General features: G+C 38.9%; 1 protein-coding gene across 1 annotated transcript in view; it reads right to left on the bottom strand.

Moving 5' to 3' along the window:
* Nucleotides 1-2,135: 2,135 nt before the first annotated feature.
* The window catches only part of Hbs1l (HBS1 like translational GTPase), a 71,027-nt gene continuing 46,307 nt past the window's right edge, over nt 2,136-26,855 (bottom strand). The window contains exons 8-18 of the mRNA XM_041653459.1: nt 24,564-24,681; nt 21,917-22,063; nt 20,181-20,255; nt 18,148-18,265; nt 17,582-17,650; nt 15,274-15,378; nt 11,530-11,620; nt 11,094-11,202; nt 6,434-6,534; nt 4,280-4,424; nt 2,136-3,556 (exon numbers count right to left, since the gene is read on the bottom strand). Coding sequence (XP_041509393.1) covers nt 3,545-3,556; nt 4,280-4,424; nt 6,434-6,534; nt 11,094-11,202; nt 11,530-11,620; nt 15,274-15,378; nt 17,582-17,650; nt 18,148-18,265; nt 20,181-20,255; nt 21,917-22,063; nt 24,564-24,681 — 1,090 coding nt within the window. The 3' untranslated portion in view covers nt 2,136-3,544. The remainder of the gene's footprint in view (nt 3,557-4,279; nt 4,425-6,433; nt 6,535-11,093; nt 11,203-11,529; nt 11,621-15,273; nt 15,379-17,581; nt 17,651-18,147; nt 18,266-20,180; nt 20,256-21,916; nt 22,064-24,563; nt 24,682-26,855) is intronic.

Here is a 26,855-nt window from a genome sequence, read left to right as displayed (position 1 = left end):
AGCTAGCCACGGGAGCCAGGGAGTCTTTCTTTTCAACCTAGGGTGCTATGGTTTGAGTGCTTGCATCCCTTCAAAACCCAGGTTCGAATTTAACACTCCAAACAGTATTTAGGAGGGAACTCCGGCATTAAGACTGCTCATGGCTCCGCCAGTGCCCTTGCAATGGACAAGAGAGAGCAGTCACCCTTTGTGCCACTGGAGCAGTGTTGCCCTGCCTGGTGAGGGGGCTGCAAGAGACATCTGGAAGCAGGGAATATTTACCATACACCCAATCTACTAGCACCCTCATCTTGGTTTCCAGGTTCTAAAGAGTTACGAGCCACTCTGTCTGGCTAAGGCCCCATGGATGACCTTGTGCATCATGGTTTTGAATTTTTTTTTATTATTAACCTTCTAAAGACATTCTGTATCTTCTGTTCTCCACTTTGTTGTCCCTCATCTCTGCCACGCATTTCTCTGTCCTTTGAAGGGGTTGTCTTGGTGTCCCAGACTCACTACCATGCATTCAGGAGAGGACCTGTCTCACTACCAGAACTGGAACAGACCGTCTTCCTACTGCTGACTTCATGACTTTCATTAGTTCTGGCAACTTTTTGGCTGTTGTAACCCTGTGCATTGTTGAGCATCCATTCCCTGTATATCTAGAACTTTAAAAAATGAAAACAGACTTTCTCCTTCAACTTCAGACCATGAATTTCCACTCTTTCTCTGATCCACCTGGGTATGTTTTCTGATCTCAGTTCCAAGTCATATTTGTGTTCCACCTAACACCAGAGTACAGTTTGAATTTTCTAACTTTGCCCTCTAGAAGGTAACTTTGTTAAACATGCCCGGCATTTTTTAAAAAATAACTTCTTGCTCACATCCCTACCTTTTAAATAAATATAGGCTTATGACATTTTCACCATCTATTTTAATTCTCCAGCCAATATTTCCATAACTGCAGTCCAAGGAAGGAAGTTAAAAAACATTTAAGGCACTTTAAAGCAAAAGGTGACTTCTGTGTCTCTGGCCCAGAGCTGATTCCGCAATATTTAATTCTTTGCTGCTGCTAGCATTTACTCATGAGGTTAACAGTGTGCTCTATCTGCACACATGTTCATTCTTTCTACTTCTGTATGGGATTCCTCTACAAAGTTTGCTCGCGTGATTGACAAGTCAGTATGAGAATTTGAACATCTGTAATTATATCACTTAATAAATTTTCATTACACATTTTGGGGAGAAAGTAAAGGTCGAGCTACATATATTTCAAGCGAGCCTTGAATTCATGATCTTTTTCAAATCTCATTAAATCTGGTTGCTTTTTCATTAATTCAATTACAGATTATTGAAAATAGTCTTAAAACTTGTTATAGTTGTTGGAATAGAAAATAATGTAGCCATAATACACCTCCATTGTTGGAATCAGTACACTTATTTCAATATATTCTTTTAAAGTCTATTTTACAACTGTGTTTACATTGCTCATTTCCTTTTTAAGATGGTTTCTCTGTGGAGAGGATACAGTCGGACAGGTAAAGGCTGATATTCACCGATGGGCCAGGGAGCTCTGAACACTAATTTTCAAAAGAGCAAAGTCATTAGCCCCTTCACTTGACTACTATTTATACTAAACTCTAATTTAAAATGCTAATATTATCATGCTTCTATATAATACATATATGGGCTATATATCAACCACTTCTTAGTTGCATCCTGAACTTTAACACCCTACAACTCTCAGTTCTGCTATATGTTCTATTCACTCCAGTGCTGGGAATATGTCCCAGGGACAATTCTAATTATGGTCAATGTTTCTATGGCTTTCCCAAAATATGGTCCTTTGACCTGTCCTTGCTGGGGATGGAGGGTTTGAGAACCACTACATCCTATCTACAGCCCGGTCTTGCAGAAGAGTCTATGGGTCTCAGGGGCAAACTAACACCAAAGTAAGGCAAGCAAAACTGCATCCCGGCACAGGTCATGAAAATTGCCCCTCCTAGACTAATTCAAAGCTAGGGTTACTCTGCTTCAGTTAAGTGAGTCAAAATGATTTCTTACTCAAGTCAAGTCAAGGTTGTTTTCTATAAGTATCTATACAGTTTCTAAATAACATATGACTAGGACACTTCTGTCTTAGCAAGATCCATCTCTGCTGAGAGCTACACAAATGCTCTTTATTAAACAATTACACATGAGTGCAATCACCCAGGAACTCCACCCAGCAGCACGATCAGGATCTGTGCAGGTGACCATAAGGATGCTATTCGCTTATGCAGCAGCAGTCAGATGGGGTGCTATACACCTGGAATTCCAGGACCTGAAGGATGAAAGCCAGAGGACCAAATTTTGGAGTTGCTTGGGCTATACAGCAAGTTCAACGATGACCTAGGCCATACCCCTCCCCCCCCAAAAAAAAGAAAGGAAAAAAAATTTTTTTTCTAGCAAAAATCTGGCAAAAGAAAAAAAAATAAAGAAAATATAGCAAAATCCAAGGAAATAAATTAAAAAGCAAGAAAAAGAGGAGCTATTGAATTTGCAAATCCATCAATATCATGCCTTTTCTAATTTCTGAAGTCTATGATAGTGAGTCCTTCAATCCCAGACTTGCTTCAGAACAACATCTAACCTAAATTTCGTTAGACTCAGGAAATGGTCCAAAAATCCATATTAAGTCGATAAACCTTCAAATTGGTTGTTGAAACACTGAAGAAAAGCCTGAGTCTTTCATAGGGAGCAGAGAAGACCAGATGTAGTCAGTAATTAATCCCACAGAAGAGCAAACCCAAGGTAGGGTTGAAGTGACTAAGACTCAGCTTGATTTACCATTAGCATAAAAAGTCAAAACCATGTCAGTCAGAAAATGCTTAGGTGAAAAGATCCCACAAAGCAGCGGGGTCTCATTTGGTGATGGGGTAGACTCCCTCGTGAATGCTTAAGGAAAACAACACATTTTTGCTAAGGCGTTTTATTAGCTGGTTTGTCAACTTAAATAATACCTTAGTGACCTAAGGACAGCTTTCAGTCCCCTCAATGACACTTCTGAAGTAGACTTGTTAAACGGGAGGGACATTCGCATTTTCAACACAGAAGAGATAGCAAGTAGATTTACCATCAGCAAATCTTTTCTTAGTGTTAACGTGAAAAAGCACCAGGTCAGAGACTGACTACATCAAAAGCCCCAGTTAGATGCCCTTCCTTAACACATTCACAGAAGACTGAAAAGAGAAAACAAAGACTGTTTTGGTTTGGCCAAAAGTTGAGTCCGTTTCATAATTTAAGTATCCTCCTATAATCCCACAAGTCTCAGGAAAACAGATACATTTTACTACCCTCCCCCCAAAGGGAAAAACTTTTGAAATGGAAGTATAATATTGGTCTTTCTTTGTCAGGTGGCAACTTGAAACTTTTGCAGGAGTGATTATTATTAATACTTCTTGGCAGCTAATTATAGCTTTAATTTCCTCGCCTACAAGACATTATCAACTGCACACTGTCTCCACAGCTGACACTGGACGCCTCCATGGCTGACTGTCTCTGCATTTGGAACATGGTGGACCCGTCACTCTTTTATCTGCAGAAGAAAGAAAAAAGTGCTGCTATCATTTCAGACCCTTTACAAGAATAACAGCAACAAAATCAGGGGACAGTGAAATAAGCTTTTCTTTTTCCTTCACTATTTTCCCCTTCCCCTGTCATGCTACTCATTTGTTTTCTAAGCTAAACTGTTCATATTAGTTATGGGCATACAGAAGAAAATCCAAATTACTGAAATTTCCTGGTTCAGTTCTGGCTATTTCCTTCAAAATGTCAACATACTCTATCATATATAAACCAGGCGGTGGTAGTGACACACGACTTTAATCCCAGCACTTGGGAGGCAGAGGCAGGTGGATCTCTGTGAGTCTGAGGCCAGCCTGGTCTACAAAAAGAGTTTCAGGATAGCCAGGGACTGTTTCCAGAGAAACCCTGTCTCAAAAAATGGAAAAAAAATTATGCTTAAGAAAATGTAACAACTACATTAATTCAAATTTTTGAATGAATTAATTCAAATACACTGAAAGCCAGTAATTTAAAGAAAAATAATAGTTTCTTCTATTAAACAAGACCCCCCCCAATTTATTTGACCCCACATATATAATATGTTTCTCTTCTCATCATTTAGAGACTATTGTAGTATAAATTTTAATTTCTTGTTCCACTATCGTGTGTTCCCTTAAGCCATAAGATCTCTGCAATCCCCAGAAAAGGTGAAAAAGACAAGATTAACTATGGACAAAGTCAGTGGCTTCTGTACCTCAGTGACAACACCAGCAGCGATGGTGGAACCGCTATACCGCAGCATAAACCTCCCCAGCTCCTTGAAGTCTTTGTAGAGCTCCAGAGCCACTGGTCTCTGTGTCTGCAGCTCTACCAGTGCATTCTGGCCCTTGGTGAGCAGCCTGTTAGGAGTGGAGGAAAGAGAAGGGACCGATGGATACGGGAGTGAGCCCCTGAGAAGTGAGCAGTCCACACCCAAGCCGTATATCAACTCAGTCTTCCAATCCAGGAAAGAAAGTTGCATGTGTGTATGCTTTAAATTCAAGGATATACCTTTGAAATTTTCTGGGTTAAAATGAACAAGGGTAATTCTAGATTTAAGAACCATTAGGAAGATGTCAGGTAGGAGTAGGGGTGTATATGTGTGTGCACGCGCTCACTCACGTGCCGAGCCTGCATGCATGTGAACCAATATAAAAACACATCCTATCCCCTAAATGCTCAAGCACCCATTCTAATCATTCCCGGAAGAAATCTAGAAGTTTAGTTATCTAATAGAGGGAATAACACACAGTTTATCAAGATACTAAATCTAATCCTCTTTTAAAATGTCGTTATTTATTTTCACAGTTCTAATGAGTCACCCTTGGCCTTCATACACGCTGCATATATTATACTAAAGATTCAGCAGCAGGCTCAGTGAAGGAAAATTCAAGAAGATAAGATGAGCCCATTTCAACTGAAAAGTTCTCCAAATAATTGTCATACAACCCAGACACAAACAATCCCACAGAGACGAGCATTTATGAGAGCCACTGAGTAGGGTAGAATCTTGTCTCTGCCACTTGCAAGCTTTGTGTCCCTTTGCTGATTCATGTGACTGCTGAGGGATAAGTCACGGGAAAACACTCATGACAAAGTCTAGAAAATATGGATCTTGAGAAATGCCATCCTTATAGTTCTGTGGTGTTTCCCAGAGCATCACGGCAAACACTGACATGGAAGCTAGCTAAGGGCTCCAGCAATGTGCCTCCTTCAAGAGACTTGCAGGCAGTCCTTTCCTCCTGAGGAGCAGACTGCCTTCAGTCCTCTTAGCTGGCACTCATCCAATTAACCCATTGGGCACCCTGGACCTCTTACCCAGGTGCAAACGGTGAGAATATTCAACGGCAAAAAAGGGGATTTTGGGTGGGATTCCCCATGGGGCTCAAGATGAGGGAAACCCCAAAGTGCTGGCAGCCAACCAAACTAGGACAGCCTTCAACTCTACTGAATTAGATCTGTATTCTGAAATACGCACTTGCATTATTTTATTTTATTTAAAGTATGCTTAGTTTCTCAGACAGTACTTCCTGTGTCAGGCAAAGAAGAGCTGTGCAGACCTCAGCCTGGATACTAAGGATAATAAGAAAACCAACATGATCACCTACCATGTAGACGGGAGAAAGGAAGGTGCTAGAGAATATGCAGAAACTTTTTTCTTAGGCTAGGGGACAAGCTCATTGAGCAGGTGACAAAATTAGAAAAGCATGAGACTGAAATCTGGAACAAGTGACAGGCAAGTTAAAATTCTCTTTAAGAACACAGGACTAGCTTTTGTCTTTGGTCCATCAGTATCTGTGCTTAAAACATACATATACATCTGTACTTACATTTTTTTTTATAATTCATATCACCATCATACATAACTTTAATCACATCTAACATTCCTAAACTAGAGCTTAAACATTTATGTAGGTGTTTGTATGATGCACATGTGTGTAGGTGAACGTACACATGGGTGTTCAGGCACGGGAAGGTGCAGGTCAGTCTTGGATAACATTCCTCAGCACTATTCATCTTGTTCTTTGACATGGGCTCTCAACGAACTTGCCAATTGTGCTAGGCTGGTAGGCCGGTGAACCTTAGTGAACTTGGCTCTGCCTCCTGGATGCTGCCATTACAAGTGGATATTAGGTCACCTAGCTTTCTTCCATGGGTTCTGAGGATCAAACTTGAACAGCAAGCACCCACTTTACCAACTGAACTGTCTCCATCCCTTAAATGTTTATTAATACACACACACACACACGTCACTAAAAGCTAACTGGTGAAAAACTGGATTCCATTTCCCTCAGTACATACATGAGCTTATCTGTAAGGAATTTGCTTACACTGTTAGTGTTTATGATTTCTCCATTGAAACACTTACTTAGGCTTTTTCTTTGTGACTTCACCAGTACTTTTGTTTAGGACACTGATCAATCGCTTAATCACAGCAGGCTCGCTGACGGTTTGGTAGTGTAACAGCACCTGAAGCAAACCAAAGAAGGCCACACTGAGAACTATTCGCCGTAGCAATTGCAGCCTTTCCTTTCGGCACACGATTAATTACACTCAGTCCAGCAGCCCCCACCCAGCCTCCACTAGCGAGGTGCTCCTTCGTATTTACCCTGCACTCAGGGTAAACTTTAGCAGGCTGCAGAGCCTTCTGTTCCCTTTTCCACTGCAAGGGTGAAGAGAACAGTACCTTGGGATTATTGCAAAGGCTAAAAAGCAGATATTGTTTACAACACTTACAGCCATGGTGACATCATAAGGAACAGCAGGGAAAGCATCTAAGCCTGAATTCCAAGCCTTTTATTTTATCTGTCTGTAGGTCAGCTAGTCCTTGGTGGTAAAACAGACTTCAGAGCATTGTGATGAGAAATCAACGGGATGAGATAAAGTGCTCAGAAGCACAGAAGTTCAACAAGTGAACTGTTTCATCATGAATCATGAGGGAGGGGATCTGTCATGTTCAGTAGTGATCACTACATCCACTCTTGGGCAAAAAGAACAAAAGTTCTTATAAATCGAAAGAGATAAAGGGGAAAGCAGCAACATTTGTAAGCATACCTGAGTACCAAGCATTGTGTGACAGGTAGTAGTTTTATTTCTATAGGAGATTAGACTGGGTTTAAAGTCTAACAGACATACATTCAGATCACTTTTACCTGGGCCAAGCTCCTTGACTTGTCTACCTGCAAAGTCCCTTACTGAAGCTCCACACACTACAATGAGGATGATCACATGGCACCTTGTATTAACAGTACCCAGCACATGGAAACATCAGATAACGGAAGATTTGATACATCACGCTCTCTGTGGCCATCCTACCCTGAACACTCCTGCTCTGGCACGACGTTAGATCAGTAGATCATACACTAAGTTCTGTCGACTATGTTTTCACATGAAAGAAAGAGCAAAAAGTTCTGTCAGGTAATATGGCCATGGAGCTTCATAGAAGCTTGAATTTCACACCTCAGTCAGTGAAAGCTATAAATCGCCGTCTCTTCCCATGTCGGCTACCAAGAGTCCTCCAGAAATCACATGGATGCAATCTTCTGTTTTACAAGAAAAGCTTTTATGAAGAAAGGGAGAAGCTTTGGTGGATAGCAATCAAAGTCAGAATGCAGACCGATATTCTTATTCAAATAATAAGCCCTGAGTGTGCTCCCAGTACGTCTACAGTGTGAGAACAGTAGACCATATTCCCAGGAGGCTGCCTACTTTAAAGGGTTTGCAAACATTAGTTTGAGCCGTTCAGTTGTAGAAACAGATACTTCCTATCTAGAATTTCTAACCAAAATAGCTTGCACTTGCTGAAAAGAGAAAAGCAAGCCCAGGCTGTAGCTCAGAGGGAAAGTGCCTGCACAGTGTGTACTAGGTCAGGGCTCCATCCAAAGGAAGATGGTGCTAGGGGCTGCAGATGTGCAGACCTAGACTTGGGGAGCTTCTGAAAGTCCTATCTACAACAGTAATGGCACACTGAAACTCCAGTACTTCAAATAGGTCAACTGGTCTTCTTTTTCAATGATACTCAATGATGTGAAATGCAAAGATTTCAATACAAGGAAGTCCTGAGCAGAGGGTGTCACAGCTGGAGTGGTGAGAACAATTCCATAGTCAATGACTGCAGGTCCTAAACTATTCACTGTAACGTAAGTATGTAAGAAACCTCTTCAGGACCAGATTCCCACACTCACCTCACACACAAGGTCTTTATGGCCTACCACATATCAAAGAAAAGGGGCACATGAACCTCACTGAGTTTCTCCTATTATTTGCTGAGCTGTAACATCACGACTAACAAGTGGGTTGTGGAAATATGGGGCTACATTTGATTTTTCCTTTTCTCTCCACAGCACCGTATATTAACTAAAACAATCTATTTACAATCAAGAAAATTATTGTATAATATCTTGATGTCTTAATGAATAGTATATGTAAAATCAAACTCATTCCTAATCTAAATCTACAGCACTGTGCCAACGGGAAGCTATCACATTTCACAGCGGAAATGATGAAAGCCTGGGTCCTGGCTTCACTGTTATTGTTTACCTAGTGACAACCTCATGCAAGTCTCTACTCTGTCTGAAAATATGGACAATGCTAACACAGGTCCAGAACTCTTACAACTCTGAAAACTCAAAGCATTTCTCAAACTCTATTATAGACTCATCTAAGAAGAGAAACTTGACGTGAGGCAATTCTGTCCTGTGTATCTCATGAGCTACAAACATTAACAAATTACATACAGAGAAGGTATGTGTTGAACACGGTGCTGAGTATGGTCTCTCCCTATTATGAGTTCCATATACATGTTTACAATCAGCTTTCTAATAAAATCTTTAACACTCTTGAAGTCTGAAATACACTGATCTAAGGGCAGCAGGGACTGAGCCAAGTCATCTAATGCCTCATTAAACTATAATGTTAGGCAACAAATAAAAATTTTCCTTAAGTAGCCTGCTAAAAATATCAGTGAATATATGTGATTTGATATTCAATAAATGTGCCTATGTTGGTTACTGGGGATATAAGAGGCTTTGTTTTCAACAGATGTTGCTAGGAAACTGGATGAGCAAATGTAAGGGAATGACAACAAAGTTTTGTCGAACATCATATATGAAACTAACAACCACATCAGGTAAACTGCAAGGCTCTTAAAGAAAACAGACAAAGGCTTCATGATGTTGGCTTTGGCCCTTAGCTCATGGACATGACACCAAAGGTACAGATAAGAAAAATAAACTGGATTTCTCCAGAATTAAAAAGTTATTACATTGTAGGACACGAAGAGAATCAGAAAATAACCTCTGAATAGGCCACACTTCTCAGTCCACTCAGAGATGGCTACAGGGTTAGTTTGGGGTGATGGTGCTCTTGGGATGGACAGCAGTGATGGTTAGCCCATACGACAATATACTGAGTTACATACTTAATGATGGAACTATAATTAAAATAAACTATAAATTAAAATTTAATCAATCTTACAGTATAAAGCTGTCATAACAACGAAGGGAAATTTACATTTACCTCTGTATGTACTATTATCAGAATTGCTAACTAGTAATTTTAATTGTTTAAGAAGGACTTTGTTAATTTCTTTCTATCCAAGTAGGTAGATATAACCATGTTTCCCAATCACATTCTGATATGCAGCAGAGTCTCGTAAAGCAGTTGAAAAGCTTCATTTGATGCTTATTTTTTTAAAAACTGCTATAGGTAAGAAGTGACTACATTGATATAAAAATAAGAATCACAAAACATATGATGACTTCATAGATATATAATCATAAAATGAATTTGAATGTCCTAATTAAATTTCTTCCTGGTTTCTCAAACACTATCATGGACTTTAAAAACTTGAAAGATCAATTACTATTCCTGCTTACTTCATTTTTTTTTTCTCCTGAAAAAGCTCCCAGGCTCAGAATAAAAAGAAAATAAATGTGATTATTAAATTCTGGTGTATATCTTTCTAGATTAGAATAAGATCTCGATTTGAAACAAATAGTGTATATTTATGTAAGTAACGGTTTTTCTGAATTTATAAAAACAAGAACACTGCATGGTAAAAGTGACTTTCACCTTCAAACCCACTGAGACACAGGTTTGCTGTCACAAGTGTCTACACCACATGTACTACACGGGGAAAGAACTGCCTGTCTGTAACAACATGAGAGTGTGGCCTTAAGTCTCTGAGAAGAAAATCACACAGGAAATAAGAAATCCTCAAGTAATGTCTCTCTGGGATAAAAAGCACCATGAAAAGGTCCCCATCCCACAGTGAAGCAGCAGTGGGCTGGCCAACTGCACCCTGCAGAGCAGTCGGAGTTCACCAATGTGACAGAGCTCGGGACACACCTGCAATCTCGGTGTGCACACGTCAGGTGGATAGTGCGCGAGCATGAACACACCATCAAGTCAAAACAGCAGACATCTAAGGATTTGCAAACACAGAATACTCTTATTTTCTGTATTTGTGTGACTTTCTAACCTTTAAAACTAATCTATCACCTTTATACTTAGAAATACCAAAAATAAGTATATTAAACAAAACAGAAGTATCTAAATTAAAAATGCTATGTAAGCTTTACTACCCAGTAAAAAGTCTAGCATTTTCCCCGTAAAAACTATGTTATTATCAGTTTGAATCAACTGATTATGAAGTATCCTCTCTTGAAAAAGTTCTCAGACTCAAGAATCAAAATAAGGGCTGGAGAGGTGCCTCAGGTTAAAAACACTGGCTGCTTTTCCAGAGAACCTGGGTTTGATTCCCATAATTGTCTGTAACTCAGTACCAGGGGATCTGATGCTCTTTTGGGCTCTGTGGGCATACTCATGGTGTGCAGACATACGTGTGGACAGACACCCATACATGGAAAATAAATAATAGAAAAATAAGAAACAAAAGAAGTATTTTCAAAGTGTAACTTATTTTTTTAAATTAGAAAAGATGTGGCTTTGAAACGATTGGCACATTTTAAGGTGAGTTAGGACTTCTCTGAGTTCACAGAAGCAAGGACCTCATACAGGAAACTTACAGGAAATCCTTTGGTTATAGGAACTTCAATATTGAAGATGAGGATCCGGGCTCTGAAGCGAGTGCAAGCTTTGATAGGTTCTTTGGGGCCACAAAATATGCAGCCAACACTATAATAGAGAAAGAGAGTAAGAATGGATGAGCACGAAGAAGATCACTTGTAAAGAAACTAAAATAATTAAGCAAATAGGAATGTGTTCTAAGGACCACCCATCCCAAACTACAGCACAGCTTCCTGCATTACAGCGTTCACCTCAGCACAGGAGGCGTGTGTGTCAACATGAATTAACTCCATTTTAGATGGCATTTGCTAAAATTACGTTTGGCCAAATAAAATTCTGGCTAAAACATAACCAGTGGATTGCAAAGCTCATGCACTCCGATACATGTATCCTGTGTCTGATACAATGGCTGTCTAAACTCATTTCCTTACTCACTTGATTTTGATGATATCCATCCCAACCACAGTAAGACTAACGTGATCGCCCGCTGCTGCCCAGTCAACAGGTTCATCATGCAGAGTGATTCCTGGAAATGAGTAAAAACCAAAGCCTACAGTGAAATACCTCTGCACGAAGCCATAACAGCCCAGGGAGTGTGGTGCTGTGTGCTCATCACTGTACTTGTCGTTTTCAATTTGAATGGGTTAGGAGTGAGAAGTGGACCCGGCGTTGGAGGAAGCACAGTTCCCCTAGACTTGATGCTCTAGAGCATCACCCTAAACACAATGGCTGGTATTTGTCCACAGCAGGCTGGGCAAATCTATCAAATATTTCAAACTCACTTACACGATTAAGCAACAGTCTCCCAGCAGACTTCATTCAAACACTGCTACTATATTCATGGGTGCAGGCACAGTTAAGTAGTCCAAATTATTAACTTACACCTAGTGACATAAAATATAGGACTGGCAAAGGTGGCTGGAAATATCTTATTCTCTTGAGCTGCCTTCCCTCCCTCTCATCTTTCCCAAGGAAGTCCCAAGGCATATCCTAGCCTGGCCTTGAACTCTTTGATCCTCCTGTCTTTCATTCCTGGATTCTGGGACTCTAAAAGTGTATCCTCATACCGGGAAAACTTTGTTTTCAATTAGAGAATGACCCGAATGAAGCCCGTGTTCAGTCAGAGCCTTTGAGAGTCCACCCATCTAGCCCTTAACTATTCTTGCTCAAAGACAACTTCTTCCCAGAGTCTGCACACCATGATTCACTGCAGGAGAGACAGAGTAAGAAAACAGCAATAAAACCTAACTTAAAAATCACCACATTCCTAATATATTATATAGGTATACCCAATCACCTCAGAACAGCCCTGAGAGCAAATCCTCAGGGCTGTATTTAGGAATAAGTTTCCTTATTCCATGGCTTTTGAAACAAATCCTATGTTTTCATTTTATGGGTTAGACTTATGGGTTAAATTCCTTTTCTGCTGGAAGTTGTGCCTTCTAATAGACAGTGTGCAGGCCAGTCATGGTAGAACTGTTCTGCACTGATTTATTTTTAATAAAATATAATCCCTTTATTTCTTCATAAAATCATATTTTTGGGCCTTATGTGAGATGCTCTTTTAGAACAATATTCTTGGCTTCGAAAATTAGTAATTTAAATGCAAAATTGATTATTTTAAATATCAGTCAAATATCAACTAATTACATTTAATTTTTAAATGTAATCAAAAATGGCTATATGTGTCTACTAGGAAATGGAGACTTGAAAATATGAAGTAGTTGATCTAATAAAATAGAAACTGTCTTTGTCTTAATATTTTTAAAGGGCTTTTCATATTTAATGGCCAATTTTCCAAAATACTTAACATTGTTTCTTCTTCCTCCCAACCACATTCTTGTCCCACACCTATTTTCTGTAGGCTTTCTCCTTGGTCAGACATTATTAAAGGGGCTTTCTTTGCTTTTTTTTTTCTTTGAATACTCGAGACACTTGATATGTTTTTGTCATTTGTGTTTTAGGGCTTTATTCAGGCATCCCAGGCTGGCCACCAACTCACACTGTAGTCTAAAAAGGCCCTGAAAAAACTGCAATCCTCCCTTCCTAGTTTTCCAAGGCTGGGGTTATAGGCACAAGCTACTAGGCTTAAATTTGCTGTCACTAGAGTTGCTGCTTTCTGATGTGAGTCACACACCTCCGTTCTGGGAGTAACAGGGCATCACAAGTGTACCTCACATACTTAAAGCAAAGAGCACACAGTTCCCTCTGGCAAACCTAGTGAAAACAGTGGGCAGAGCCAAGGGCTAGGACTGCCCAGAGACCAAGGCAAGTCTCAGAGCAGGAGCGCCTCTGAACTGCAGACTAGAGGGAAAGCTCAGAGTCTCCATATGGAGAACAGGCACACAGCAGGAAGGAATGTGCAGCTCTCACAGGTGACCACAGGGACTCAATATTAAGGCCTGTGGTAATTTTGGGACCATGTTCTTAACTCTCAGCTGCTGGTTATTTAAAATAATTTTTTTAGTTTATTCTTAAAAAAAAAAAAGCTCATTAGCAGACAGAAATTAGTATTTCCAAAGTGTTTTAGTTTTTGGTGAGTGTGTGAGTGTGTGTGCATGCGTGCATTCAAATCAGTACATTCACAGGGAGAACAGAGGTCAAGCTCAGGTGCTGTTCCTCAGGCACCAACAATCTCATTCCGTTCTGTTGTTTTGTTTTAAGGCAGGACTTCGCAGAGCAGTTTGCCTGCCTCTCCAGACTGGGACCGAATGCCCATGGCAGCCTGTATGTGGGCTCTAGGAACTACACACAGCCCTTCTTGTTGGCAAGGTGAACTTGAGCAGCTGAGTCACCTCTGCAGCCAGCCAGTGCTGTAGGCCTTAATCCCCTCAAAAGCAGGAGCAGAGAGCTGCACACGCAAACAACAGAGCTACAGAAAGTGGATCTTCTTAAAGTAGACATTAGTTTTCAGCTAACGGGATAGGCATGGCCTCTGGCATGCAAGAATAGGGTCACATGGAAAAGGAATCTGTCGTTCCCATATGACCTTTAAATATAGGTCGAGCATATTACCTAAATAGGTTATCTATCAATTTCTTAAAATACCTATGGTGGCTCACACATGGAAGGAATGTCAGCACATGAGGGGCGATGGCAGGAAGACCACAGAGCCGAGGCCTAGGTGATGGAGTGCCTGACTGGCATAGCAAGACTGCTTATCCAAACACCAAGAATGGAGGATGTGACTCATGGTGTTTCTGCCCAGCAGGTATTAGATTCAACCTCTACCACTGAGGGAGTGGGGTAGGAAGACAGGGCAAAGAGTGGCAGCAGAGTTTTAAAACTGAAAGTTTTAAAAATGTACACTCCAAGTTATAAACTTCCTAACTATAAACTTTACAACTATAAACACAAAGTATATGAAGAGCAATAGAGGGGTGTACTAAAATGTTAACCTTTCCAAAAGGTTATACTTCAGCTTATACTTACTATAAATAGTAGTATTCTATTATAAAACAGCTTCCATTTTACCCAGAAGTCACAGAATTAGCTAGAAGTCAGATTAAGGTTAAGTAGAACTGAGAACTTTGTAAGCTAAATTTAGATAAGAATATATACACACGAAAGCCTAAACTTGGACGGAAATAGTTATCAACAATCATCAACTCACACAGTTCACCTCTGAAGAAGCAGTGGAGGTGGCAACTTAAGTTAGCTCTACTTCTCTTTAATACTAAGCTTTTCTGTGTCGGTCTCTTATATTTACCTTAAAGACAGAAAGGGAGGGGTGAGCAAAGGGCATCATGTCTAGGTATAAATGTGATCAAAGCTGTCATTTGATTCTGAAATGTAGACTCCATGGTGACAAGCTGCCTGCTACTGACCAGCTACACTATCAGGCTGGATTCTTTAGTTTCTTCTACAAATTATAATTTTATAAGTATCTGTCTGGTATGTATACAGCTGACTCAGTCTTACACCAGATTTTATGACTCAGTGCCCCAAACAGAATACTACCAGGGTTAGAATGTCAGATGTACACACAGCCGTGTGCCACAACAGAAGAAAAATCGTTTAATGTTTTCACATGATAGTGTTCAACAGTCAGTATCATTTTGACAGTGAGTTACAATTTCAGTAAGAGGATATTTACTCTGGAGTTAGAACTAGACTACTGAAGAAGAGATCTGCTGTCTCAAGACCTGTTGGCAAAAGCGTGCTGCACACTGGTCATACCTTTTGTAGTACAAGTTTCATTGGGTGGCATTGCTAACAGTCGGTCACCAGTCTGGACATAACCAGCTTCAATTTTACCAGTCACACAAAAGCCAGATCCTTGATCTGAAAAACATACCAACAGCATATGAAGCAAATAGTAATGCTATCTGAAAATTAATACTGTGACATTGCTTTCCTACATAGGTACAAAAGGCCAGGAGTTAAATACCAATCAATATCATGTTGGAAACTTAGTATCTCTTCTAAATATTCACACTCACTTCACATTCCAGTTTTTCTTACAAATGAAATTATTCATATTATAAAAAAAGAGGTTCATTCTTTTCCAAATGTTTATTGAATGATTACTAAACAGCAGGCATTCTACTAAGCTCCAGGGTAAGAGAAGGAAATAGGCCATGTTCCATAAGAAACTTAACCCAGTAAAGAGAAAGACAAAAGCAAGTGAACTCAAGGGCCACAAATGTGATTTAAAATAAACAGAAAAACCGCGCACCTAAGAATTCATGGTGGCACACTGGGTGTAGCTCACTGGCCCAGCACATGCAAGGCTCTGGTGAGAAAGGGTGGGAGGCAGAGAACTAAGCAATAAGATGCTATTAATAGCTTTGCTTAACTTCAAATGTCTGTGGAGTCAAGTGGCCAATCTATAGTCTCTACTCTGAGGCTGAGGTAACAGGCTCAGGGTAGAGACATAAATGTGGGCAGTAGGGGAACTTATGGACATTCCTTTATGAAAAGCGTGGAAAGTAAGAGAAAGGAGACATGAGAACACTATTTCGGAATCTGAAAATGAAGCCCACACACTCAGGTCACAAAAATGAGGTGGCAGGAGAAAGTGGGTCAAAGAAAACCAGGAAGAAAAAAGTCTCACAATGGCTATGACAACAACTATCATCAAAAAGAATGCAAATTTAAGTACAGCAGGAGTCAGAACTAGAGAGTGTGTGTCACCTCAGGACACACTAAAAGGAACAAGCAAGGCAGAAGCTGGGAGGCTGCACAAAGAGCGAGCAGGAAGAAAGCAACTGCTTCAGGTGTTTCTAAGAGATAACAGGCATTTGAGAAGCACTATCATATTCCCGCTAGCACCACCTCTCTGGAGACTTACCTCAATTCCCTCCCATCCCTCTGCTCACATTCATTCCTTACTCATTCACTAAGCGTGCATTGTGCCAGGTACTGGACTAGACTCTGCTTGCCTTCAAGGGTTCACCAAATAACCAGCAGAGACAGCACTGTAATAATGAATGCCATGCAGAGTAGGGGAAGGAACATAGCAGGTGCCTTATGGGTGGGCATAGAGTAATCTGTAAAAGTAGTTCAGTGCAAATGCACTCTACTTCTGTGTGATAATGGAGATTTAGGAGACTACTGACATCTTTATATTACCAATACTTCATATCTTTTTTTTTGGTTTTTTGAGCCAGTCCTGGAACTAGCTCTTGTAGACCAGGCTGGCCTCGAATTCACAGAGATCCACTTGCCTCTGCTTCTCGAGTGCTGGGATTAAAGGCGTGCGCCACCACCGCCCGGCTTAGTTTGTATCTTTTATTCTATTACCTTTCTATAGATTTCTAGATAGGGTCTTCTACATATTTTTAAGCTAGACATATTCTTAGGTACTTAGTATAACACCTTCTCCACCAGTCTGAACTTTTGCCTCCCTCAGTTCTAGGGTACAGATTTCCTAGTTTCTTAATCACTAGTCTTTTATCACAGTTAATGGCTCTGATTTCTCATATTAAATTACCCTTTGTCTATGTGATACTGTCTCACTCAGACTGACACAGGTGGGTAGGAAACAGGCAAAGAAAGGAAGGGATATTAAAGTATGGAAATGGGGAGACAGAGCCAATGGGATCTTAAAATATTTATATATTTTATCAATTTTAAAATTATATTTAGTGTCTCTGAGTGCGGTGACTGAAATCACCGCCGTTCAAGTGTGTGATGCTCGGAAGAAAAGCTCAGGAGTTGATTGTCTCCTTCTGCCATGAGGGACCAAGGGACGGGACTCAGGCTGTCAGGCTTGGTGGCAGGTGCCCAGTGAGCCATAGGAAATGATGAGTTGTCCAATTTGTTTATGGACAGGAAGATAACGCTTAGGTTTCTTTGTCCCTGACAGGTGAATGCAAAGTGGGAAGTGGTGTGTAAACTGAAGGGTGTTCGGGTATCAGTGACAGTGTGATGATCATCCTGCACTCGTGCAGAGAGGATGGACCCAAAGACGATGGAATAAGGAAACGAGACACCAAGAGTAGCCGGGCAGCACGACACAGGCACTCTGCAGCACAGCACTCACCTTTGAAGACGTCCGACACACACAATCTAAAAGGTTTGTCAATGGAGCGTTGAGGGGGCTTGAAGGAATCTGGTAGAAAATCACAAACATTTGAATTTAAATTATGGAACATGGACATTGCTCAGTGGATGAGCGCAGCTTACACAGTGGCCTCGTTTTGATTCCCAACACCTTCAACCCGCCCCCCCCCCCCAAAAAAATTATTTTCCCACTATCTCAAGAGTGCCCATTACTGTCTGCTTCTAGAAAAAAATTATTTTGTAAATATTAACAGTAAAGACTGTCATTCATATACTTTACATTTATAAACCGTATTTCCCACATATTACTTCATTTAATTCTAACTAGTCTATCAGACAAGGAGGGCTACCTCAAACCTCCTAACATGGCTTCAAAGCACTGAATTACTTTAAATAGAACACATGATTTCATAACTGAAAGCCTAGTTTCTCTAATTACAAATTCTATGCTTTTTCATATACATTGTGTCTCTCATAAAGAACTCTAAATAATAATTAATATCAGGTTTATATCACATCAAAACAGCATAGCAGCAGTGCTCTTACCAATCTGTTCTAATAAACAGGAACCTTTATACCATGTCGTGAGCTCACTTGACTGTGATCTTGTGATTAAATTTTCACCACTGAGACCACTGGTGGGGATGAAAGCTACATCACTCTCCTATTAACAAGATGGGAGAGAGAAACTTAATTCCGCATTACATAAGCAAACATGCAGACTCATCACGACTACAACTGAATCAAGTTTGCAAAATCAACAGCAGCAGACTTGTCAAAAAAAAACAGGAACCAGCGAAGCACAGCCATGAGGTTATCTCAGCCAGTATTTTTCAATTTGGAGGAAATTCGAAGTTTTTCTTCTAACCATTAAAGCATATTTACTCACTGATGTAGACATAGTGCAGGTTTTTGCTGGATAAATTCTTTTCTACCAACATGCCTCCATGACATCCTTAAACTTTACTACCGAAGCTGGTAGGTGGGAGAAAATCTTATTTACAGAAAGCTCAGGCTAAATACTCAATATATGCACATTTTAAAAGTCAGGCATCTTAAAGAATATATTATATACATATACCAGAAGAGAAAGAAAAAAATAAAATTAAATACATTTAACAAGATAATATCAATACAGAAGGAAAGGGTGGGAATAGGTATAAATAACACTAAGGGTTTATAGATAAGCCATGAGGTATCATATTATTTTATATTTTTCTAAAATTACATATAATATATGTAAATGTATGTGTATATGTATAGTTTTAATGACATTATGCCACTTGGGTAATAATACTACCCTAAGAGCAATAGACTAACAAAAACTCCAGTACTAGACATAAGAAACATTTCAAGTGTTGGTAAGAGGAGGCCAAGAGATTCCCCAAACAATAGAGGGTATTCCTGTTGCCACTGACCTATCACCCAGAAGACCCACAAACTTCAGACATGGGGTTAGGAGGGATTGAACTGGATTTGTCCTTAAAGCCTCCTCCCTGTGAACTAGCTAGCACCCAAGGGTGGGGAGCAATCAACAGTACTATCCAGCTGAGACGCCTCTGAACCACTGTGATGAGCAGCATGGGACGATAACTGTACATTAAGGTGCAAGAGGTACTTCCATCTCACCAGTAACAAAGAGCTGTTTAACTAGATTCAAGGCCTGCTTAACAGGAGAGAAATCATGCCTGCTACTGGAACTATCCACCCACCATGGCTAGCGAGGTTATGGATCTTAGAGAACGTTGCCACTTTTCTAAACCAGCATATCTCCTAAGTGCATTCAAAATACTTATTCTTTTATCCCTAGAAAACTGCAGCTTCTCAACCTCATGAAAGAAGCTTGGCATTGCTGCAGATAGAGCCCATTACAAAAGTTACAAATGATCCAAATGAAGAGAACAAATGGTTATAGGGTGCCAAGCGCCAACTGATACACCTACAACACAATCCCACACACCTAAGGCGCAAGAAACATGGTGGAGGATGGGACAGAAAGACTGTAAGAAAGAGCCAGAGGACCAGGAAGTCTGCTGCAAGATTGTCCCCTAGACATGACAGGGAAATGACATCCATGATACCTTAGTAATATGTATGCTGAGTAAGACCTAAGCAATGATAAAACCAATGTCCACACTAACACCCTTAGAAAAGAATAGTCAACTAAGGAATGCTGAGAGGGAAAAGAAGTCTTCCCCAAGGAAGAGTCCCCTAATTGATTAACCAGTACCAAAGAAACAGCCCTGGAATCATATACATACAAGCAATACTAAATGGACTCAGCAGGTTTTACTTATATATCTACGCATATATATCAAAATTACACATATCTCAAAACAATAACACTGACACAAAAAGAGGCCATGACTTGGATTTGAGCGTGAATGGAGGGGGACGGGGATTGGAGGAGGTAGAGGGAGTAGAAGGGTGAGGGAAATGATAAAATATTTTAATTAAAAATTATAATATATAAAAATTTTAAAGACCAAAAAAGAATATTAACATAATAACTTGTTTTCTTATATCAGTAAAATAACTTAGAGATATAACTAAGCCAATTTAATTTAAAATTATCATACCTTAAAACCTGCTTGCTTAAGAAAATGCCCAAGTTTTCCAGTAATCTCTTGAAATCTTTCTTGTTGCCAATTTACCTGACAAAGATTCAATTTATACTTAGAATTATACATGAGAATATGACACATAAAATCAAAATTTCTATAATAAAATGTACATAGCCAAATATATAAAATATAAACTAAATTTAAACCTCAGAAAAAAATCTTAGCATTAATATTTTATTTAACTTTTAATAATCTAAGCTTAACTTTTCCTAAAACAGGAAGCCAACAATTTCTAACAGTTAGAATCTACTAGTTATGCTAAAAGTGATTTCAAATTTGGAGAGAATTTGATTTATTAAATAGTGCTTTGAACAAACATTAGACTAAAATATAAGGACTAACACCCACCTCTGCCAATCATCCTAATCAAGTATCAAGATTCAACTCTAGGTTATATGCAGAATTTATGACTATGTACATCAGTGCCTACAATTATGTGGAAATACATACCACAAGGAGTGTGAGCAATGAAGTCCTGACTCTTATGTAGTGGCTAAAATACAAGTACATATCAAAAAGCTTTCTGGTTTTCTCTACGTTTGAAATTTTTCATACAAAAATTCTAGAGAAAAATTAATACTATATGTAATAATAAACTATAGAAAAACTAACAAGGAATATTGGTGAATATTTATCAAAAGTTAGGGTAAAGAAAATATCTAAACATAAAAATAAGCAAAATAGATATTTTTATGTCCAAGTAATCAAAATGGAAAGAGCAAACTGTACAAATAATTTCAAAAGGAAAAATATACTTAAATATTATTACTATACATAAAACAATGATGTTAACAAATGAAATATGTTCTGTATATTAAATTCAAAAATAATTTTTTCATAATAGTTGATTTGCCAGTTTAGGGTCACAAATACACCATACCACATGTGCTAAGAGTAAATAATCAGCACATTTCTCAAAAGCACTCACATCACATTTGGTAAATTTCAAAAGCAATATGGCCCGAGACCCAGAGAACAAGCCATTTTAAAATATACACTCATATATACCATAAAACAACTAGAAGTCTTCAAAATTAGCTTGTTTAAAGGAATCATATCATTAACATAGCCTACAATAAAGCCATAAAAATTTCTTTATCCAAGAAAACATTATAATCCAATGGTTGTGATGGAGAAAGAAAAAATAAAAACCCATATCTATAAAAATGAATTTGCACTTTTATATGTACAATGTATGTATATACAATGTACAATGGATGTGTAACGAAATGGTAATTGAAAAGTTTTAATTTCCAAAAAGTCATTTTGAAAATGATACTGTTGATTAAAAATTAATAATACCATGCTCCATTAATTAAAAGATAGCAAATTTGTATTTCTAGATATGGTAACTAAGTTATTTGCATTTCTTAAGTAAATCCCTGACTCTACAAAGGCAAAATAGTACCCATTTAAATTTTTTTAATTTGTTTATTTTATGTGCATAAGTGTTTAGCCTCATATATGTGTGTGTACCACGTGACTGTCTAATGCCTGTAGAAGCCACAAGACAGTGTATCTCTGGAACTGGAGTTACAGATGGTTGTGAGCTACCATGTGTGTTCTGGGACACAAACCCAGGTCCTCTGAAAGAGCAACAGATGCTCTTAACCCTAGAGTCATTGCTTCAGCCACTAGAATATCATCTTAATCAACATCTGAAACAAATTCTCACAGAGTCCTTTAGCTACCTGATCCATTTTATTGACAGCCACAGCAAGCTGTGTCACTCCAAGAGAACGGACCAAAAGGCCATGCTCCCGCGTCTGTCCTCCAGTCTCAAATCCAGCTTCAAACTCTCCCCTGCTGGCATCAACAACTAAAACAGCTACATCAGCCTGAGGAAGGAGAGAGAATTAAAGCTAGAAATAACAACACACTCCTTTCATGCGAAGGACAGGTTACTCAATGAACCCCTTGGTCAGATTTAAAAGCAGGTTATAACATGACCCCAACCTGAAACCAAACACCAAAGCAAATGGGAGAATACCATGATGGCTTAAAAAAATTCAATACCTATTATAGACTTGTGTGACACCAATAATAATGACATAAACAAGAGGGTAGGTAAAGCCACTTGCTGCCGAGCCTAACTAGATGAGTTCAATGTCCTCAATCCACACAGTGGCATGAGAAAACTGATTCCCACAAGGTGTTCTCTGACCTCCATACAAATGATGTCTCCCAAGCACAGTCACACACACACACACACACACACACACACACACACACACAATAAAGAAGAACAATAAGAAAGTCTATACTTGATTAGTAAAAATTAAAATGTTTAGCAAAAGGGGGGAAGAGAACATAAAATTAAGACATAAAGATGACCAATAATTTCAAGTGTCATCTTTACCAAAAAAGATGAAGAAGAAAAAAAAGGGATACAGAGTCCTATAGAAAATTAGCTAAGATATAAGCCAGGGATTTGCTCAAAAAAAAAAAAAAAAAAGCAAATAGCCAAAAAGTTTAAATTTAAAAAGTTCCGCATTTAAAAAAAAATCAAAACTACATATTCACAGACCCTATCTTTAGATGTCACAGGTTAGTGATTTAAAAGACAAAATGATTCACTGGAGGCAGCAGGGAAGTGTTCTTGAACACATTTGTTATGGGACTAAACAGCCTCCCAAAGGGTATTTTCAAAGTATCAATAACCCTAAAACTGTGTACATTTTACTTCCCATCAATTCCATATTTAAGAATTTATCTTACAAAAACAAATATGCTACAAAGATATTCAGATATGAGAATATTATCTAAAGTAAGACAAATTATGTCACAAATCACCAAAGGTCGCAGTTCATCTTCTGCAGCTACTAAAACAGAACCTTGTGGGTTATGCACACTGGATGAAGTTGCATTTCTGTGACTGGTGTAATAAAAAGCTAAATAGCCAATAGCCAGGCAGGAGGTATACGTGGGACTTCTGGACAGAGAACTCTGAGAAGGAAGGGCAAGTCACCAACCAGACAGAGAGAGAGAGAGGAAACAGGAAAAGAGTAACCCTACATGGCAGAACGTAGATTAATATAAAACAGGCTCTAAGAGCGAGCTGAGACAAGCCTAAGCTAACGGCCGGGCTTCAGAATGAATAGTTCCCACGCCGTTATCTGTGAGCTGGCTGCTGCTGAAAGCTTGCTGCAGTATCACAAAGTTCTCCGTCCTGCGACTTAGACATTTCTCCTTTCCTACACAAATCCACAAGACAGAAAGAAAAAGTTCATGTTCCCTGTCAGCCTTCTGGTTCCCACAACTCCTGGCTTAGCCATTCTTCATCCAATTCTACTTCCATCTTGGGGAAATGGCTTACAAAATTTTGCAAAAAGAAAAAAAATGCCCCACTGTGCTTCTTCCAGGCCCATTCTTATCAATTATTTCTGTCAATGCTTTGTCTGGATATTTTTCGAAGAATGCTGCTCATTTTCCCTTACACAGATTCTGCTTAGAGTTACAACTGTCCTCAGAGACACTCAGATCACAAATAATTAATGCCTTATATTCCCCTCCTGAACCATCTGAGACTGGTAATACTATCTCTCAAAGGTCTGCTGATATTCCATTAAGTGCTCTGGCCTCTTGGTATAGTTCACAATAGCTTTTTAGTTGTTTGACAGGTTTTATTGTTGTTTTCTGTACTGTGTAGTTTATAAGAATTTCACAAAGATTATCATATAATCCTTATATGATATAAAACAATCATAAAGTAAGTCTAGAAGCTACACATAATACCACATTATTTACAGAACTTTATCATGTAAATTATACTTAGCACCCATAAGCTCGGCATGGTAGCCTACACTTATAAACCCTGCTTGTGGAAGGTAGAAACGGATCTCAGAGTTGGAGGTCACATCGAGAGTCTGGACTACATAGAAAATTCTAGGTTAGTTTGAACTCACAGCAAGCTCTAGTCTCAAGAAAACAAAACAACAAAAATAGTATTCAGGCACTGAAGGGACAACCTACATATTTTCATCTTTTACTTACTCAAATACTCTTTCTAGCTTAATTCTACTTCAAAGGGTTCATTATCATGCTAGTCTTTAATTTTAGCAATAAATGGGGTGGAGGGGTGTTCAAAAAATCTACACTTACATACCGTAATTTTGACACCAGAGTTCCTATCTCTGATAGCTCTACAGCTGAAACATGGCAGGAATCTTAGATGATACACAGAAGTAGATCATAAAAAATATATCTCATTTTTTGAACCTCCTAAAAGTAAAACTTTCAATTTGAAAATATTTTATGAGTTAAAATCCCATAATTGTTAGCTTGGTGGCTGTCAAGAACTGAAGATCAGTGTGGCACCTTCAGTTGAGAAAGTGGTACCTGGGCTGCTCCTGTGATCATGTTAGGAATGAAGTCTTTATGGCCTGGAGCATCCATTAAGGTAATAACTTTGGTTGTGGTTTCAAACTTCGTCATGCCAACATCCATTGTTACTCCCCTTAAACAAAACACAAGATGGTTAAAATCTATTATATAAGTAGTGATGTGGGCTAGACTTCTTAATAATAAGCTAAAGGACAACCTAAATTCTTCATAATAATAGGAACTCTTTTACATATTTATCTTGTATAATAAAGCACAGGGTTGAAATATCAGCTATAACCCATTATCCCTGTATGCTTTGAACCAAGGCTGTATATATAGCTACCTCAATCAAAATGATAGCTATTTCCCATTTCCTAATGTTTTGCAAGAAACTATAATTGTGAACAAAGAAAGTTATATAAACACATCTCTCGAAAGAAAAATACATAGAGAAAAGATAATGTGGCAAATTATACTTTTGAGGAATTAGCTTTTCTAATGCTCTAGTGTTTGTGTCACTATTAAAGAAATAAATACAGAAAACTTTCACTTGCAAATTTGTCAAGTTAAAATTTGAAAACAAGAAAAAAATCAGATGCCCAATTTTTAACAAAATCAAGAGGAGATGACAGGTTTTTTTTTCATATTCCATTTCATCCTTTTTTCAATTAGAAGAAATCCTTAAAAATGGCTAGAAGAGCCCTGAGTCATGTAACCTTGGAAACGTAAAAGGTTTGCTCTAGACCAGTGGTTCTCAATCTATGATCACAACCCCCACAGGGGCAGCATATATTACAGTTTATAACAGGAGTAGCAATGACATAATTCCATGGTTGGGAGTCACTATATTAAAAGGTCACAGCATTAGGAAGGTAGAGAACCACTGCTCTAGACCATTCAAACTGAAAAAGATCAGCCTTCCTTCCATAGCATGCGTCCAACACTACAATAATAAACTAGAGGTCTGCCATGGCAAAGGGATATGGGTCTCCTTAGTCAAGCCATTTGAGCTTGCCAAAGTGATGCCTAATCCTACTTAATGTTCTCCCACACCTAGAGATTCATAGCTTTTCATAAGAAAATGAAAATGTCATGCAGCTTATTAATTTCCAAATATTTAACATGGTGGAGTAAAGAACATGTCAGTTTTTAAAATGTCATCTGGCAACATACAGAAGAAACCTTCTAATATGTACTCAGAAACTTCGGCTGTCTACAGAATGGAGGAATAGTCTAAATCATAACATGGTGAGAAAGAAAGCTAGCAACCATAATATTACCAAATATGCAGATGTTACAGCTGGACATCTCCAATGCCTGGCCATTATAGGAATGAGTGAATTATTAGCTCACTTACAGCTCAACGCTGACACATAATTGGCACATTTTACTAAGCCCTCCAGCTTCAATTTCACTCTTCTCAGTCTATTAATCCACATAATCAGGATACACAAAGAAAACAAAAGCCATATTCTTTGATAATCTGTTAAGCAGGTGAGAATTACTTGGGCTTCTGATACTGACATCACATATAGTTCCACTGTTTTTCAAAATATGGCAAATAACAGGTTAAAGGGTAGAAAGCAGCTTTGCAATAATAGAGAGAGAAAAAGATAACCACATGAGGGAGAAAGGCCACGATGATCCAAATGCCCAGTTATGAGAAGCACTAAACATTAATATAACCTGCTTTACTGAGAACTGACTCACACGATCATTAGAGAAGACTGCAGGGAAATGAACACACGCAGCAGTCTGCAACTCCAGGTACTCTCTAACCATACTCTGATTAAAGCCATCAGAGATGTCCCAACTGTTAACCTAGAAGAGCTTTCACAGGGCCTCATGAGTGTTAGTTGTTCTTTTGACTCAGTAGTTCCTATCTGTCATTTCACTTTATGGCCTCCACTTCTCTATCTTTGATAGTCTTAAATACGATATACACTTATGCTTTAAATTACTTCAAAAGAAACACTCTGACTCTCGGGCCAGAAATATGTGATTATCTTCATCCTTCTGCAAGCATCCATCCAAATGAGCACTAAATCCCAAGAAAGGATAAACTGACTACACTCAATTGCTTCCTTTAGACCGTCTCATGAGAACATAGAACACGAATTAGAAAGCTGTGGTGGTCTCTGTTCTGGACCCACTGGGAATTCTGAGTGTAGGCAGAAGTTTTCCCCTTCACCTGCATCTATAACCTGATGCAAGACTGAGTCAAATCAACGTTAACTCCAGTCAGAGCGTGTGATACCCTGAGGGAGTGACAACTGCCAGCTCTTCTGTGCAAATCATCGCAGGGGA

The sequence above is a fragment of the Microtus oregoni genome, unplaced genomic scaffold (genome assembly GCF_018167655.1).
Source record: "Microtus oregoni isolate MIOR12 unplaced genomic scaffold, Mior012 000006F_ref0000085, whole genome shotgun sequence".
Lineage (NCBI taxonomy): Eukaryota > Metazoa > Chordata > Mammalia > Rodentia > Cricetidae > Microtus > Microtus oregoni.
Note: the sequence above shows the minus strand (reverse complement) of the source record. Positions and strands in the feature narration are given on the sequence as shown.